At 38.0% G+C, this 19190-nt stretch overlaps 1 protein-coding gene across 2 annotated transcripts; it reads left to right on the top strand.

The window, feature by feature from the left end:
* Positions 1–1022: 1022 nt before the first annotated feature.
* On the top strand, positions 1023–16853 carry brpf3b (bromodomain and PHD finger containing, 3b). Of its 2 annotated transcripts, none has more exons than XM_051902495.1 (13): positions 1023–1508; positions 3322–4858; positions 6923–7079; positions 7262–7393; positions 9074–9202; positions 9780–10092; positions 10343–10624; positions 11657–12232; positions 12821–12899; positions 12996–13090; positions 13172–13260; positions 15163–15317; positions 15469–16853. In XM_051902495.1, exons 2-13 carry the CDS (start codon positions 3357–3359, stop codon positions 15650–15652), a joined length of 3693 nt encoding a protein of 1230 aa, XP_051758455.1. In that variant the 5' UTR covers positions 1023–1508; positions 3322–3356; the 3' UTR covers positions 15653–16853. The 2 variants fall into 2 exon arrangements, with proteins under 2 accessions (XP_051758455.1, XP_051758456.1); XM_051902496.1 differs by lacking the exon at positions 1023–1508 and adding an exon at positions 1579–1706.
* Positions 16854–19190: the final 2337 nt, after the last annotated feature.

Raw genomic sequence — 19190 nt, 5'->3', positions numbered from 1 at the left:
GCTCTCTGAAGAAGAAATCACTCTTGACTGAATAGCTTTTGTAACTTCAATAATGTTTCATCTTTATTTAATTATTCAAAGAAGTTTATATGAAGTGTTATTTTATATTTGATTACTTTATGCAATTTCTGTACCTGAAAGCTGATACCTGAAAAAAAACTGTAAAGCATTATTTGTATCATAGCTCTCATGTATTTGTACTCTTTCTTGTAGTATTTGTTTTTATTTTCTTTATCTTTATTTGACAATTGTCCTATTTTTTACTGAACATAGCACATACCGAACTGTACCGAAACCGTGACCCTAAAACCGTGATACAAACCGAACCATGAGAAATCTGAACCGTCCCACCCCTAGAATTAAATGAATAGTGAAAACTGTGTTAAAGTTAAATTCCACAATTAAGACAGATGGTTAAGGAGGAGGGGGGTGTAATAAGAGGGACTGTTAAGTACAGTTATCTGATTTTAGACAAATTATTCACACAAGTACATAGGGTCAGTTCTAATCTCATGTTGACTTTATGGCTTGTTTTTGCACCTTCAAATCCTTTGAAAGGTGTGACAGGATGCTTAGCTTGTGGAAGTGATTGAGAGGCCATGACAAATGGCACCATCAAGGTATTGAGTAGCACATTGGTGTGAGATAAAAGATGCTGTTGTAAAATGTGGAATCTGACATAAAGACTTGTCGACTTATTTTTCTTTTTGCTTTAATGTCGTAATTGTTTGTTGTATGTGATAATGCATGCATCAGCTCAAACGTACTTGAAATGCATGTATTGAATACTGAAAATGTGATTTCTCTCTCTCTCTCTCTCATGCAGACTGTGTTTGTACACGCCTGGGTTCTTGATCATGTTTGTTGACAGAAATACTCCTGTTTCGTTGATCTAGTAATATGTACCTCCTCTTTGCTCACTGGCCTAATATCTGCATTTCTCCAACCAATCGAGCTGTATGCATTACGGCTGACAGGTCGTGATGAACTCTGACCATGGCATGAACTGTGTGGGAAGCACACTTGCATCTTAGCACACTCAAGTGTCACAAACTTCCAGCCCCCATTATGAGTTAAATAAACACTAACGTGATGCTTTATTAAATTAGTCGTATAGCTGACAGAGTAGATGGCCTGCTTTTCTGAAGGGGCGTGTTCTTACTATCTCGACAGAAAGCTCCGCTCCGCTCCGCTCTGCCTGTGTATCTGGCGAGCTACTAACTATCTACCCAGGCAGCGACGGTTGTAGTAGTCGAAGCTGAAAATAGCCAGCTAGCTTTGCTGCTCCCGTCTAATCCAACTGAGAGTCGATCAGAAGTTAAAATGCTGAAAATTAATCCAAATTCATGAGTGCGCAGAAGACATTTGCAGGAGGAAATTATGGAACACTGAGAGACGAGGGACATTTTATCTGCGAATTTTTACCGGCTTTTCGGCCAAGCCGCCAGCTTAAACAGCCTTCGCAAAAAGATTCTGCTTCTCTACGGAAGTTGTGGTCGGAAAATACGGTAATTCGTCTGTTTTTAATGGTGTATTTTGTGTACGATACCAATTCAACTTGTGAAGTCAATGTCAACGGTCGCTTAGCTGAGCCGGCTGGTTGGTTACCGCACGCGGCGTTATAGTGCTGATTACCCGGGCTCGAGCGGCTAACTAGCCCGCCAGCTTTAGCCGCCTTGGCGTTTCGATCGCCTCGGAGTTTATCAGTAAGCATATTCGTATATACGCTGTCTCAGAGGAACAGTTTTATGATCTGAAGTGGTAACAGTGTTGTCATTGTTTATTTTTGTGTAAGGGGTTCTCGGGGAAACTTAGCTGAATCTGAAGTTCTGTTTGGACTGTAAATATGGCTGACGTTTCGTTCTAGAATCGAGGACGCTCAACCTAACTATTAGCTTGTGTTATACTTTTTCTCGTAGCTGATTGGCTAGACGGAGAGGGTGGACGGCTGTGATTGGTTGTCTAAGTATGTGGGGTTGATAAACTTCGCAGCCTCTGGTGGTCGTCTCACTTCAGTGACAAATTCCTCAAAACTCCACGTTAAGTTTTGTAATATGCTTCTTAAAGTGTTTGAGGCAGCTGTTAAGGATGTATAACGGCGACGTGATCCTGAAATACAATTTTAATGTGTTTTAACGTTGACAGAAAGAGGGCGAATTGCTAGAGGCCTTGAGATCAAAAGTCCCGCCCATTGGACAGCAAAAATAAAAACACACTAAGTTGGCGACCGGCCTGAACTTAATCCTTCCAATGAATTTGTGTAATCAAATGTCGTATACTGAATTAAACTAGGAATGGATACATTTGCATACCTATATATTGATTTCATTGTGAAATGTATGGATTTATAAGTTTGAATAGCACGTGATAGTTGACAGAACTTAATTGTATAAACATTACTATTTTTAAAAATCGAAATATTTATTTTCTCTCCTGAATACTTGGTAACAATGAGTTTTTCGTTTAATTCTTATGTAGTATTGTTTATTCTATTATGTAGACATTTTTCTGTATTCTTAAGCTTTTTGCAATTTATGCAGGTTAATATTATACAAATGCAAATGTTCTTTCACAAAATATAAACAAACAAAATATACTTTCAGCAAAGTGACCAGTTAAATTATGCAAAAAAAAATGTAAAAAATAAAAATGTGGCAGACTATAATAATAACATTTAGTATAATATGTATTAATAATATTACAGGGCTTAATATCCTTTTTATTTTATTTTTTACATTTATACAAAACACTGCATGTATGTTTAATTGGCTTATTTGCTCCTTTGAATAGTTTGTAACTTGTAATTTTTTTTATCATATTCTAGTATGTAACAAAATTATTACATTTTTGTATAATTTTTATTAACATAATGCATATTAGCATAATACAATTAGAAAATTTCTCTCACAATATATAATTAACCAAATGTGTTTGTGCAAACAATTGCATTTTTTTCTGTTTTTAAATTGTGCAAGCAATGAAATAAGATGTAAAAATAAAAAGATGGTATGATAAAACATCAAAAAAGTTCATATCTATCAATATTATATTTATCAATAGCAGTGTTGTTTAAAGTCATGTATAAAATTAAAAATAAAAAAGTTGATAAACATCATTAGCATGTCATGATGCGGGTTGTGACCACTTCCAGGAAATGAAACCATGCTGTATTTACAAACACACAACCCAGACCAAGGGTGGTATGAAAATGACAATTTTGGAAATTTGGCATGGCAAGATCTTGAGCGATAATTGTATATTTGTATTGTCATGTTTTGTGAATAAGAAATCTTATGTTTGTTGTTTTTCTTTTTTATACAGGTCAAGGTACAAGGGGCTGCGTGGTGTGAGTGCCCATGAGAAAACCACGACGGAGGGTAGGCCTGCCCGGAGGCCAAAGTGATGCCGCGGACACGGGTACATCAGGTATGGGGGCATCACAGCCACGCTCACCCTCTCCCTACCGGCTGAAAGTTTCACCCACCAGAGAAACCCTAACGTACGCCCAGGCTCAGAAAATTGTGGAAGTGGACCTGGATGGAAGGCTGCATCGGATCAGCATCTTTGACCCCTTGATTGTGATCACTGAAGATGAGATGACAGCTCAGGACATTGCAGAGTGCAACAGCAACAAAGAAAACAGTGAGCAAACATCAGTGACCGCCGTTGTCAGCTCGCCGCGCCGATCGACGGCCCACAGGGGTAAAAAGAAAGATGTGAAACAGTTGTCGTCGTCTTCATCACAAAACCACTGCTCCAACTCTCACGGACAATCTCAGACGCAGTCAAGTGCGAACAGCCACCACAGTGCTTTACCCAAGCCTACTTTCAGAGAACAGGAGTCTTATGAACCGGTCGAGGCACCTCCTCGCCCTTCAGCATACTACCGCTATATTGAGAAGTCCGGTGAAGAGCTGGACACGGATGCAGAGTATGACATGGACGAGGAGGACATGGCCTGGTTGGAGCTGGTGAATGATAGACGAGCATCAGAAGGCCAGCCGCAAGTATCACCTGACACTTTCGAACTCCTGATAGACCGTCTGGAAAAGGAGTCATTCTTGGAGTCACGAAGCCAAGCGCCCTCGCAGAGCATCATTGACGAAGATGCCTTCTGCTGCGTCTGTCTTGATGACGAATGTCTCAACAGTAACGTCATCCTGTTCTGTGACATCTGCAACCTGGCTGTGCACCAGGAGTGTTACGGAGTTCCCTACATACCAGAGGGCCAGTGGCTCTGCCGCTGTTGCCTGCAATCGCCCTCTCGGCCTGTGGACTGCGTGCTTTGCCCGAACCGAGGCGGAGCATTTAAACAGACCAGCGACGGACGATGGGCACATGTGGTCTGTGCTATTTGGATCCCTGAGGTGTGTTTTGCCAATACGGTCTTCCTTGAGCCCATTGAGGGCGTGGACAACATTCCACCAGCTAGGTGGAAGCTAACGTGCTACCTGTGCAAGCAGAAAGGTTGCGGAGCGTCCATCCAGTGCCACAAGGCCAACTGTTACACGGCCTTCCACGTGACCTGTGCGCAGAGGGCGGGACTCTTTATGAAAATAGAGCCAGTCCGAGAGACTACTGTGAATGGGACTACGTTTTCGGTGAAAAAGACTGCGTTTTGTGAGGCGCACTCGCCGCCCGTGAAGGACGGGTCGGATGATGAAGAAACCGGGGGGAGGGTTTTGGGGTGTAGGGCTAATAGGGGTCGCAGTGCCTACACGCAGACGCCACAGCTGAAGAAGCAGAGACGAAGCAATAAACTGGATTCTAAGCAGCAGCAGAAGAAAGGAAAGAAGGAAGAGGTGTCCAAAAAAGTTGCAACACCGCTGGTCACTGTCCCAGAAATACCGACTCACAGGTATATACTTGGATATTATGGAAAGGGGTGTGCATATATATATATACACACACACATTGCCCGGCCAAAATATTATATGTTTGGCAACGGTTCTTTTAACGCTTAAAGATGGAGTGTGTAGCTTTTCATTTCTTAAACAACCATGTTTTAAGATGTATCATGGCCGTATTCCAGGATGACAATGTCAAGATTTATCAGGCTCAAACTGTGAAAGAATGGTTGGGAGGGAGCATGAAGAATCATTTTCATACATGAATTGGCACTGACCTTAACCTCAGTGTAAGTTTTTGGGATGTGCTGGAGGAGACTTTACAGAGTGCTCACCTCTTGCATTGTCAATACAAGATCTTGACCAAAAAATGATGCACCTCTCGATGGAAATAAATGTTGTGATGTTATTTCCATGAAGAGGTGCATCAATTTTTGGTCAAGATCTTGTATTGACAATGCAAGAGGTGAGCACTCTGTAAAGTCTACTACAGTACATCACAAAGAACTGGAGGTCTGGAGGTGCCAATTCATGTGTGAAAATGACTCTTCATGCTCTCTGAACCATTAATGAAGATTCATTTTCACACATGAATTGGCACCTCTGAGTCCAGACCTTAAAGGGTTAGTTCAACCAAAAATGAAAATGATGTCATTTATTACTCACCCTCATGTCGTTCTACACCCGTAAGACCTTCGTTCATCTTCGGAACACAAATTAAGATATTTTTGATAAAATCCGATAAGTGAGGCCTGCATTGCCAGCAAGACAATTAACACTTTCAATGCCCAGAAAGGTATTAAAAACATATTTAAAACAGTTCATGTGACTACAGTGGTTCAACCTTAATATTATAAAGCGACGAGAATACTTTTTGTGCACCAAAATAACAAATTTTCAACAATATCTAGTGATGGGTGATTTCAAAACACTACTTCATGAAGCTTCGCATCAGTGGTTCGGATCGTGTATCAAACTGCCAAAGTCACGTGAACCATTAAAATTTCGAAACACTTATGATGTAATGAAGCCTCATTTACTGAAATCACATGACTTTCGCGCTCCGAACCACTGATTCGAAACAAAAGATTCATAAAACTTCGAAGCTTCATGAAGCAGTGTTTTGAAATCGCCCATCACTAGATATTGTTGAAAAGTCGTTTTGTTTTTTTGGCGCACAAAAAGTATTCTCGTCGCTTCATAACATTAAGGTTGAACCACTGTAGTCACATGAACTGTTTTAAATATGTTTTTAGTATCTTTCTGGGCATCTGAAAGTGTTAATTATCTTGCTGGCAATGCAGGCCTCACTGAGCCATCGAATTTAATCAAAAATATCTTAATTTGTGTTCTGAAGATGAACGAAGGTGAACTTTTGGGTGAACTAACCCTTTAAATTCAATGAAAGTCTTAGGGATGTGCTGGAGGAGACTTTACAGCAGGGGTCTCCAAACTCGGTCCTGAAGGGCCACTGTCCTGCAGAGTTCAGCTCCAACCCCAATTAAACACACCTGAACCAGCTAATCAGTGTCTAACTAGGCATACTAAAAACTGCCAGGCAGGTGTGTTCAGGTTAGTTGGAGCTAAACTCTGCAGGACAGTGGCCCTCCAGGACCGAGTTTGGAGACCCCTGCTTTACAGAGTGCTTGACTCTTGCATTGCCAATACAAGATCTTGACCAAAAATTGACGCACCTCTTGATGGAAATAACATCACAACGTTTACTTCCATCAAGAGGTGCATCGATTTTTGGGCCTGATGAATTTTGATGTTTTCATCCTGGAATATGGCCATGATCTTCCTACATGATTGATTAAGAAATGAAACGCTACACATTCCATAAATTAGGGTTAGAAGATCTGTTGCCAAACATATAACATGCTAGAAACAATAATCACTGCAATATTGATCCAGTCACAGACTCTTAAGCATTTGCGTATTTAAATTTTATTTTTTATTTTTTAGTCAGTTAAATAAAAAATATATGCAAGTATACATATTTGAAATATTTTTTAAACAATACACTTGATAAATATTTAATAATTATGTAATTATTTTGTTGGTGTTTTTTACAGATTGAACAAAATTTCTAAAGATGTGATCATACAGAAGAAGAATCAGTTCATGCAGAGACTTCACAACTATTGGTTACTTAAGCGTCAGTCACGCAACGGAGTGCCTCTCATTCGTCGTTTACATTCGCATCTGCAGGGCCAGAGGAGTGCAGAACAGGTCAGTGTTTGTATATTTAAATGTACACTATACTATAATAATATAGTATATACTGTATACTATATTATTAATAACTCTGAATAATTGTGCAGCCCTAGTTGTATCCATAAGCCACGCTCCTTAAACACAACTTCAATATTATGTGTTTTTCCTTATCTTTGGCTCTTATAAACTTCATATAGGCGGAGCCAGATGAAAAGCTGAATGCTGTGAGAGAAGAGCTGAAATACTGGCAGAAACTTCGTCATGATTTAGAGAGAGCGCGACTTCTGATTGAGCTCATCCGCAAGAGAGAGAAACTAAAGAGAGAGCAGGTAACATACTGAAACTTTTCATATGATTAGAGTTTTTTCTTGTTAGGTGGATTGGATATGTCAATCTGGCCATGAGAGTGTGAGTGTGTAAAACCTGTGCCAAGTCCAATGTGTGTGTGCGGATAATTCCGATGAAGCGGATACTGCAAATGAGTGGGACTATCGCTAGGAATATAATAATGCATTCTTGCATAATAAAGTCAATGAAGTTATCTTAAATAAATGATGACAGCCAGTTATGTGAACTCCTTAGTACCTTAGCTTATTTTGAACCTGTGTCATGGTTTTTAAAGGGATAGTTCACCCAAAAATGAAAATTCTGTCATCATTTATTCACCCTCATGTTGATCGAAACCCGTAAGACTTTTCCAGAAAGCCTAAATTCAATCTGTTCGTCATATAAAGCAAGTCTCTTCAGAAAATGTGGACTAAACCACTCAAATCATATAGATTAGTTTTACAATCTTTTTATAAACTTTTTGAAGCGTCAAAGTGTCAGTTGCGTAGCTGTCAACAGAGGGACAGAAATCACTCCGATTTCATTAAAAATACCTTCATTTGTGTTCTGAAGATGAACAAAAGTCTTGCGGGTTTGGAACAACATGAGGGTGAGTAAATGATGACAGAATTTTAATTTTTGGGTGAACTATCCATTTAAGGCCTGTGTGTAGTTATTCCTGCACTCATTTACAGTTTCCAGAACTCAGAATGCATGCCTTAGCAGCGCTGAGCCTATTTTTGCCCCATGTAGCAAGCTGAATTGAAAACGCGCCATTAAACTACCAATGAATATTATCATTTGCAATATAAGGGTTTTATGAAGCAACATAAAATGCTGAAGTCAACTATTGAATGAAAAAAGACACATATTTGGCTTGGTGCAATTGGCACAGACTTTCCTTTCAGTAAATCTTACTAAATCCAGACGATTAAGCAGTTAATATCAACAATTTGTTTCATGTAAATTACCATGTGGGTGTAAATGTGACACCCCTCTTCATGAAAATTAAAATCCATGAGGATCAAATTTGTACTAGTTCTCGATTGGTTTTTGGAAAAAATTCTCAGTTGCTCACTCCCACTATCCATTTCATAATTTATAGCTGTTATCAAAGAGAATACTCAATGTTGCAACCCAGAATTCTTTCTTGCTGTAGAAAGTCGAAGCTCTGTCATTGTGAAACCATCACCAGCCTGCTGTTGCCGTTACGCCGCAGTGTAAAACGAGTGTCAGACTGTTACTTGATTTGGCAAATATTGTACGCTAGATTTGACTGAGTCATTTCTTTAGCTTTGACTTGGCTGCTTTTTCAGCCCGGCAAAACCACATGTGACATCTTATACAATGGATGAAAGTGATGAAGACATTTTTAAGGTGAATACATATCAACCATGTCCTTTGCAACTAATTGGTGGTTGACAAGGAAATAATCTACATTAGTGCAACTGAACACACATTGACAACACTGTGATTTTCTACTTGCTATTATAATATTATTATAGTTTAAAAGGGAAGGGGATGTTCACATTGGAAAGAACATTTTATTGGACAGACCGCTCACAGACATGAAGTAATCTGACCTGTTACTGATTGTTTAATGACATCTGCTGACTTATATGTCACCTTGACCATATAAAATTAGCCAGGTGTCTCACTATAACCAAGTGTTGCTTCTGTAGGTGAAGATTCACCAGGCTGTGACTGAGCATAAGTTAACTCCGGTCCTGGTACTGCTGCGGTCCACTTTAGACCAACTTCAGGAGAAAGATACTGCAAACATATTTGCACAGCCTGTCAACTTGAAAGAGGTCTGTCTATATTTATGTACATTCATACACACTACCATTCAAAGGTTTGGGGTTTTTGGTGAATGCTCACAGTTTACAGTATAAACTGTAATATTGTGAAATATTATCACAATTTAAAATAAGTGTTTTCTGTTTTAATATATTTTAAAATGTAATTTATTCCTGTGATGCAAAGCTGAATTTTCAGCATCATTACTCCAGTCTTCAGTGTCACATGATCCTTCAGAAATCATTCTAATATCCTGATTTTCTGCTCAAGAAACATTTCTTATTATCAATGTTGCAAACTTGTGCTGCTTAAAATATTTGTGGAAACTACATTTTTCATGATTCTTTGATGAATTTTTGAAGCATTTATTTGAATTAGAAATTTTTTATAATATTATAAACCTTAGATCAATTTAATTCATAACAATATTGCTATTATACAACAGCTTCAAACAGATTGATCCATTTAAATTTCTAAAATAACAATTTACTCTTATATTAAAATCCTAATATCTTAATTATTCTCATACTCATTTATGTTAATGGAAGCTTCAAGCCTTAAACAGAAACTGTGCTCTTGGCTTCTCAGGTCCCAGATTACCTGGAGTTCATCACGCACCCCATGGACTTCTCCACCATAAAATCCAAATTGGAAGCTCACAAATATCGCTCTGTTGCTGACCTGGAGGCTGATTTCAACCTCATGATCTCCAACTGCCTACTTTACAATGCTAAAGACACTGTGTTTTACCAAGCTGCATTACGTCTGAGGGACTTAGGGGGCGCTATCCTGAGGCATGCTCAGAGACAAGCCCAGAATACAGGCTTTGACCTGGACACGGGAATGCACCTGGCAGAATCGCCACACAAAAATGACTACTACCGCTGCACTTTGGAAGATGGTGAGTAGTTCACAAGAAATCATATAAGATTAAATAAAAAAGTTGTTGGCAGTGGTAAAGTTCATACATTTGAGTGAGATTTCTTGAAGCAACACCTTAGCAGCTGCATAGGATGACATGGCATGTTTTCTTCTAGAAATTTTTTTTCTGTAAATAATTTTATCATAGTAACTTGACTTACAGTGTAATAGTAATTTAGCTTCTTTTGTTACTAATGGTTTGGTATTGTTGTGTGTGTGTGTGTGTGTAGTCGACACGCTGCTAGACCCTGATAATCGATTGCATATGACGACGGAAAACCAGTTGAGGGAGCTGCTAGATAAATTAGACGTGGTGACGTCGATGCGCTCGAGTGGCGCACGCACACGCCGCATCCGCCTGCTGCGACGAGAAATCAACAACGTCCGCTATAAGCAGCACTCGCGGAACTCGCACATGCTCAATGGGGACCTCAAAGAGGAAGATGAGGAGGAGGATGAAGACAAAGAGATGGATGGTGAACATAACCTGTCTTCGTCGTCATCAGATAAAGGTAAAACTGGACTAGGAGTTGAGAATTGGGTATTCAGAATTCAGTTTCTTTTTAGTTATTATTCCAGAATTCTGCTTCTGTTTTTTTTTAAATACTGAAAACAAATTGTTTTCATGACGTTCAGTTCCGTTAATGGTATTTGAACATATACATTCTTTCCGATTCTTTTTAGAGTCGGCCATAAAATTAAAATTCAACCTAATTTCTATTTTCTAAGATCATGTTATTGATCTGATTGTAAATAATTCATCCATGCACAATTCATTTAAAAATTGACCATATATGATATCATAACTGGATATTCCGGTGAAATTACAGACTACTCTTTGGTGAAGTTTGTTGGACTTCTCCAATCATTTTGCCTGCTTAAACCCCACCCCTTTATTACAATCAACTTCAAGCTCACATTCAGATCCGCCTTCATTCAATCAACAATCGATAGATTGAAGTCTCCGTCCTACTTTTTTTTTCCCCCCCCCCCCGATAATCTGTTTCACCTGGATGTACGTCACAGTATGGAAGAACAGATATGCTTCTACTTTTGTTACATCACAACGTCAGTGAATTGGTCAAAAATACTCACAAATCAGTCTTGAACTTTAATTAAGTAGCGAGCTGTTCTTGACTTACTCATGAGCTACAAGTTGTTACTTTAATCATGTATAACTCAAAATGAACTTTTACTACCGTAAATCGTAGTGTAATCAGAACCGGAATTGTTTAATTCCATTCCTTGAGATAAATTTTAGATGTCTTTTCTCACACACCCTCTAAATTGTTTTGTGCATGTTTTTAGGGCAAAAAAATTAGTGATTTATATATCAGTATGACTATAAAATAATAATTATTGTTATTATTTGTATTATTGCTAGAAAATATATTAAGCAAAATAAGAAAAATTACTATTGTACTAGTATATTTTATGGGGTATTTAGGAAAAATAATAAATAATAATAAACATTTTACAGAATTTTTTTTTGCCAGTGTTATTCCAGATTTTCTTGACATCGGTCTGTCCCTCTTTTTATCCAGATGACTGTAAATCAACTCCGCCACCAACGCTGGAGCCCACAGGCCTGGCTTTGTCCCCTCCACCAGCAGATACACCCCAAGAACCACCGACCCTCCGACCCATGACATCTGACCCCAGGACCTCCCCATGCCCACCCAAGCGCCTCAAACTCAACAGTGAGAGCCAAGAGGCCGATACAGACACCGCACCTGTGATCAGCTGCACCAGACCCGATGACCGCCCGCCCGCTGAGAACAAACTGATCAACGGCCTCTCTACCACAGAGTCACCGGTCCGGCCCACCACAGGGGTCGGGCGGCGAACGTCCGTCCTCTTCAAAAAAGCAAAAAATGGAGCAAAGCTCCAACGTGAGAGAGACAATCAGATGCAGAACGGAAACAGGGAGGAGCCCATCAGCACTGACCCAGACCCTGCACGCACACCAAACTGCATCACCACCATCAAGACTGAAACTTCAGCCCAGCCAAAACCTTCAACACCTCCACCCATATCAACCCTGGCCAAACAGAGAGCGAGAAGTCGCAGCTGTAGTCCAGAGCGCGAGAGAACGCCCCCTCGACTCACTTTAGAGCCTGGTAAAGAAAACAACTGTTACATGCTGCATTACAACTGATCTTATGATGTTTACTTGTAAGGCTGCACGATTTGGGGGAAAATTTCTGATAAAAATTGCGTTTGTGATTCAAAAATGCAATTGTGGGGGAAAAAAAAAAAAAAAATATATATATATATATATATATATAATTACAATAGTAATATTTTTCAATTTTTTCCATTTTGAGATGTTTAGCCATCAAGATTTATTGTGCCATTTACAGTGGGGGTAGTAGTTATTTTACATGGTTTTCACCTTGTTTTTTTTCCACTTAGTCAAGGTTTCTTGCACCTTTATGGCTGTTATCTGTAAATAACCTTACACAATATGTAAATGTGCTCATGCTTGCATCAACATAACCATGACAAACACATTTTTTATCTCAGTTTCCATAAATAGGTGAAGGCCTGGAGGGAGATTGGTGGGATGTATTTTTGTTTTATTTATTTTTTTAATTTTAGAAAGCATAGACAATCCTGTATTTCATGACAACTGAAATTGTGGTATGGGTATTTCGTTTTTATTAATTTAACCTTTCCTAAACACCCTTTTCTCTATATTTTTTTAGCTCTTACAAATGGATTCAGAAAGCACAAAGATGGCGGCTCTGACTCAGAATGCAGCTCCTCTCCGACTCTCAGAGAACTGTAAGAGGAAAAGAAAAGACTAAAATCTCTCTGCATTATATAGCTCGGTTAACTCTATTTATGCAGTTATAAAAAAAAAAATTCTGTTGGTTTCAGTGTCTCACCTCCTAAAAAGAGCAGAGGGAAACCTGCTTTGTCCAAAGTACCATTCTTAGAAACTGTTAACGGAGATTGTGACTACACTGGGACTGGTAAGAAATTAATCCCAATGAAATGTCAGTATATTTGTTTTTGAGTGCGCAAATGGTTATTATGATTCTTGTTCTATGTAGATGTGCTGTCGAACGGGGATGCGCCTGAACCTGAACCTCTGGATTTGGTGTGGGCCAAAAGCAGAGGATATCCATCCTATCCTGCTCTGGTGAGAGAGGGCGCTCTACACTCACATTACATTCATACTGCATGTTGGACCATTATTCAGAGTTATCTGTCATTATCTTTTAAAGGGGACCTATTATGCAAAATTCACTTTTATATTGGTTTTGTGTGCACACCGCAGTGTGTACACAACCACCCTACTGTGGTAAAAATCCATTCACTCCGTTTATTTTCCCCATAAATCTGAAAGTGTCTTAAAATGAGCCATTCAGGAATCTACTCCAATGTTACATCACATTGGGACAGGCCCCGCCCATGAATGGCACCGAATTTGCCCTATTAGCTTAGCTCCTCCCCTGAGTGAGTTGTACATAGTCCGCCATGTTTATCTTCTCACCAGAGCATTTAACAGCAGCATTTATGTAAGAAATGTATTCTTATTAAAGCTACTAAAGTTATTCAATCAAGAGCAGTGAGTTATTTTGTTTTTCTTTTGTTTGATTCATATTAATAGCATATACAGCAATAGGTACTGTATATTACGCTGCTTTCACTTTAATACACAGATCTAATATACACATGCGATTTCTTTCCCTGCTGTTTACGTTTACAGACATAACTAACTGTATGTGAACTTTGTGTGTTTTTTGACATAACCTTGTGTGTATTTAAGCTCAATAATAATACATGAAAGAGTACTTTAATACTCATGCGACACACCGTCTCCCAGCTTTCTGTGTGTGTGATTCAGATGTGTGCGCTCAGAAAACCATATATCAGAAGTTTAAACTGATATGGCTTTAAAACGCAAACTTTAATGATGATGAAGAACTGCAATGTCACGTGAGTGTGACTGCAATAGAGATGATAATCAAAGCCAAACAGATGTTTTAGTTTTTGGCAGAGTATCCGAAGCACGAGTTGTACAGACTCCACCCTCTTCTGGATAGAAGATGGGGAGCAGCAGCTCATTTGCATTTAAAGATACATGCATGAGAACAGCATGTTTTTGCTTCCACTCAAAAATGGGCATTACAACATGGTATAATAAATGATCTGTGGGGTATTTTGAGCTGAAACTTTAGACACATTCTGAGATTTATATTAGATCTTGTAAAAAGGGGCATAATAGGTCCACTTTTAAAAAATGAGAGCATTTTAATATTAATTTAATAGTCATTTTTTAGGCTTGAGATAACTTTATCATTCCTTCACTATAATGATGAGATGAGCCTAACATAAAAATGACTTTATTAATACACATTCCCAGTTTCATTCTAAATGATTCATTTGTCCAGGGATTCCTGAACTTTTTTTTTTTTTTGTCAGCCAAACGCATTTGACCTAAAACACCCCTGAGAAATTCATATTTAATAATGCTATCATTTAACATGATTACATGTTCACGGTTCTCTGTTGAGTGGTCACATCAAAGTGCAGGTAAACAATTTTTTTGTTTTTTTCCGTAAATGTTTTTTGATTGCTCTTATTTATTAGATTTTGATTTGTTTTTATTTGATTCAAATTTTACATTTTTATGATTTAACTAATTAGCATTTCAACAACTCCCAAACCTCTTGCGGTTGTGTAGATAAACAAAGAAAATAATTTTCTAGTTAATAATGTTCTATTTTGAATGCTTTTATTATTTATTTATTATACGTTTACTGTTTTTATTTTATTAAAATAAATTATTTTAGTGTTACATTTTTATAACACTACTAATCCCTCTTTTCAACTTTTCAATCTAGTATTCAAAAAAAGTGAGTGCCCTACATTTTTGCAAAAAAAAAAAAAAAAAAGTTTATTTGGTGAGAAATAACCTTTTTTTTTTTTTTGGCAAGTGTCTAATAAATGGGTTGTGAACTGTGTTTAGCGCAGTGTTGTAGCAAACCACTGACATTTAAAGGTTAAATAAATGGTTGAAACTGCTCTTATTTTGTAGATCATAGATCCAGACATGCCTCAGGAGGGTCTGCTGCATAATGGCGTACCCATCCCTGTACCTCCGCTCGACGTACTGCGCCTGGGCGACCAGAGACAGGAAGAAGCCGGCGAGAGACTCTTCCTGGTTCTCTTCTTCGACAACAAACGCACCTGGTGAGCACAGCACTGGAGATTTACTTTGTTTTCCTTTAGCTTTATCCGCCAGACTTTGCTTTTCCAAATATCCATTGTAAGTATACACTGGATTTGTGGATTTTAGAAGGAACTGTCAGTGAGTTACATGTTGTTATGTCTGTATCTGCAGGCAGTGGCTGCCACGAGATAAGGTGATCCCTCTTGGCGTTGACGATACGGCAGATAAACTGCGTATGATGGAGGGCAAGAAAACCAGTATCCGGAAGTCTGTGCAGGTGGCCTACGACCGAGCTATGATCCATCTGAGCCGAGTTCGAGGAGATCATGGTTTTGTCGGCTCAAACTTCATGTAGAACAGAAATGCCAACCACATCTGTCCTCACGTACCATTCACATGGGCTTTCTAAGGCAGGCTCAGAGCCATTTTGGTTAGTGCACCAGGTACTAGACTCCTGATCAGTCAGTTTAGTTTATCCATGTAATCCAGACACAACGCTCTGCAATGGTTTAGTACCGGAGTCATTTCAGATTCAGTCCAGTTTTTTTCTTTCTCCAGGTTTAGGATGTTTCCTAGGACAAGGGGTCACGAAAGGGCGGCGGTTTCTATGATGATTTGTGTTTTTATGAGGTGTCACTTTATGGTGATGAGTCTAAACCACCCAGACCCATAGTTTTAGCATTTGGGTACATTCAGAGCAATTAATTTCTGAATAATGAATAATTTTAAATGATTCAATGAATGAACTTAAAGAATATAAACGTTTGAATGAATCACTGCCATTTTCTTAAGATAGCTTTTTACTTTTTAAAGTTTTACAAACCACTTCTTGTATATTGTAAAGACACTTGTGTATATAGGTATGTTTTTTTTATCATATAGTATCTAATTTAATGTTTTTTTTTTCTTCTCTTTATTGTGAAATAAATTGCCTGGAGGAATGAAGAAATGAAGGTTGTGTATATACGTGTAAAAAGATTTTCAGATGAACTGACTTCCTACATAGTGTACCCTGCTTGTCTTTGATATCAGATAGTGTGAGTGTGTTCATATATATGTACATTACCGGCATACAATCATGTATGTATGTGTATATGTACCAACTCACAGTTGTCTATGGTTAAATATATATTCTCATTTTTTGATACAAAAAAGTAATTTATTTATGGACCGTAAAGAGATAAAGGAATTAAATTATATTGGTTCAAGATGGAAATCAGATCTCTTATTTAAGATGATAAACTATTGAATAGGCTTTTAAGATCTTCACATGTGCTTTCAGATTCTGGTTTAGTTCTTTTTAAGATTTCAAGGTGGAATGCTGGATGGTTAATGATCATGTATTGTACACTTGCTGTTAGACAGTAAAAATCCCTTTTCACCATCAAGCACAGAACCTTGTATTTATTGTAGAAAGTTGTGTAGCTTTTGTTCACTGTTTATAAGATGGAAAAATTTTAAGCTTGTATAAACTGCAGATTTTACCTACCCACCAAATAACCTGTCTCAAACAGTATTTTCTCATGTGGGAAAATAAATGTTCTATTGAAAGTCTACTATGCCTGTTGCCATTGTAATTTGATTTAAACATGTTTTTTTAAGACCATAATGATTGTGTTTAGGTCATATGAAGTTGTATGAACAATATAAATGTTTTGCTTATATATATATATATATATATATATATATATATAACAATTACACAGTATAAAACACGCAGCTTTATATGGTATATCTGTATTAATGTGTACTTCTATGTAAATATTCTCATATTTTCCTTGTTTGGCATCATGTAAAGGTGAAGCAGCAGAAAGGTAAATTGGTAGGATGCATATGTATTGTACATTGGAAAATACTATAGCCTTATAAGTGCTGTTAGAGATATATTTTTGTTTGTTGATTTTTTTTTTTTTTTTTTTTTTTGGAATCAATATGGAATATCAGTCACAGCATGCAATCGTTCTGCCCTCCGCCATACTAAAATGTATGACACGCCCAACTCGGAACTCAAAATTTCCTCAGTTTCCTAGTAGTAAATAGGACCGACTAGGAAACTCGTATTTCTTATATAACAATCAGCTTGTATCGACGTACTTCTATGTAAATATTCTCATATTTTCCTTGTTTCGTATCATGTAAAGGTGAAGCAGAATGGAAAAATGACGGAATGGAAAACCACACAAAATGTCCCTACTACTATCTGACATGTATCACTAAAAGGTGTCCCGTGGAAGGTCTCTTACTCTATCTGTCAATCATCTTGCGTGCGCGCGAATTTGTTGGAATCGGGTTGGCTGATATCTTTGGAGGGCGGGGTTTTGCAAACGTTGGCGTTCCTTCACATGCTATCGTAAGTTTCCTATTTCCCACTTCTGAAGTGAGTATGAACTCGTCGAGTTAAAGTGCTTTTTTTGTCGGAAAGAATAGGAATCATGGAGGACGACACCAGGTTTATTCGTGCCTATTTCTTGGTAAAAGCCAAATGTATCGGATATATTTAATTTTGAATTTTGAATAAAATGTAACGTCCCGTTCGTCCGTTGACAACCATATTCACCCGAAATCTAGATAGCTTGCCAATGCTGACGATTCTGGAATTTCGGTCAAATAAGTTTTCAATGTGTATAAAACAAAATGCTCCAATAAATGGCTGTTCATGTAAATATGCACTACTTTTTGTCACGCCCAACTTTGAAACTCGGGTAACAAAATGAACTCCGAATTTCCCAGTAGTGACTTGATCGGGAAAATTTCCAACTAGGAAACTCGTACTTACGAAAATGACGATAGCTCGTGAAGTCAGCAAGCAAAAGGTCCAAAGTCACGTGCAGCACCAATATTTTCCTTTTTATTTTCAACAGCATTGGGACACATTTTATCTTTTCACGATGGTGTAAGTGATATAATAAAGTTTAATTACTTGAAAATGATTTAAGCTGCTCAAACTTGCATCTTGTGAGAGGTCACGAGGTAGACGTTTCATTACGGAACATTAGAAACGTTTACCAGTGGTGAGGTAATCGAAATAAGGCCTATACTGTCTTGAAAACATATTGTTAGTGGCTCATGGTTTGCTGAAACGACATTTTTTCTCTGTGTGTGTGTGTGTGTGTGTGTGTGTGTGTGTGTCTTTACTTGTAGGGGGCAGCAGAGAGTCAGTATTGATGATGGAAGAACCCGTTCAGTATTTGACTTTCAGAAGGTGAATACATTAAGATTCTTGCTGGTCATTTAAATGGCTGGAAGGTCATCTGATACACAAAAAAGAGACACCGTTGCTGTGTATCTCTTTAACATGGCAAGCCGACTAATGTTCGTTTCAGTTTAAAATTTGAAAAGGTAAACATTCATGCAAACATTTATATAACACATCTACTGTATCACAGTTTAATTTGTGGTCATAGGGAAATTAAAACAGTGGCAGGTCTTACTCCAGCTTCTGTTTGACAGATTGCCAACACCTGCTGGATTTGAATGCCTGATGAAACTTGAGGGTAGGACGTCTGACAGACTTTGCTGTTATAAATGAAAATGAACTTTTCCTATTTGTGGAACGGTATCTTCTTAACGGTATGGCGAGAATGTAGCTAACATATTGAAACATAAGCCAAGGGTCATTACAGGCCAATCATATACTACTTTGAATCATAAACCAAAGCAGATTACCTGAACTGCTTTACTGGTCGACCAAGCATAGTAATCATATAATATAATACGTATACATATAATAAATCGTATAACACAATTAGCAAAGGTAAAACAAAATGTACTTGGCTTAAAATCTGAATGGGCATGAGAAAATTATTACATATTCCGTTCATTTATTAATTTTCAGAACCATGTTAATAAAATAAGTGCAAGTTGATGTATACCATGAATGAAAATGCAAGAAA

The sequence above is a fragment of the Ctenopharyngodon idella genome, chromosome 8 (assembly GCF_019924925.1).
Source record: "Ctenopharyngodon idella isolate HZGC_01 chromosome 8, HZGC01, whole genome shotgun sequence".
Lineage (NCBI taxonomy): Eukaryota > Metazoa > Chordata > Actinopteri > Cypriniformes > Xenocyprididae > Ctenopharyngodon > Ctenopharyngodon idella.
This window is presented reverse-complemented; position numbering and strand designations above follow the sequence as displayed.

Bases quoted from the DNA above. Each gene is read 5' to 3' on its own strand.
- brpf3b (XM_051902495.1), top strand. From the start codon at position 3,357: ATGAGAAAACCACGACGGAGGGTAGGCCTGCCCGGAGGCCAAAGTGAT. The intron at 12,233-12,820 runs GTAAAGAAAACA...ATATTTTTTTAG, and splicing joins TCGACTCACTTTAGAGCCTG to CTCTTACAAATGGATTCAGA. The intron at 13,261-15,162 runs GTGAGAGAGGGC...CTTATTTTGTAG, and splicing joins ATCCATCCTATCCTGCTCTG to ATCATAGATCCAGACATGCC.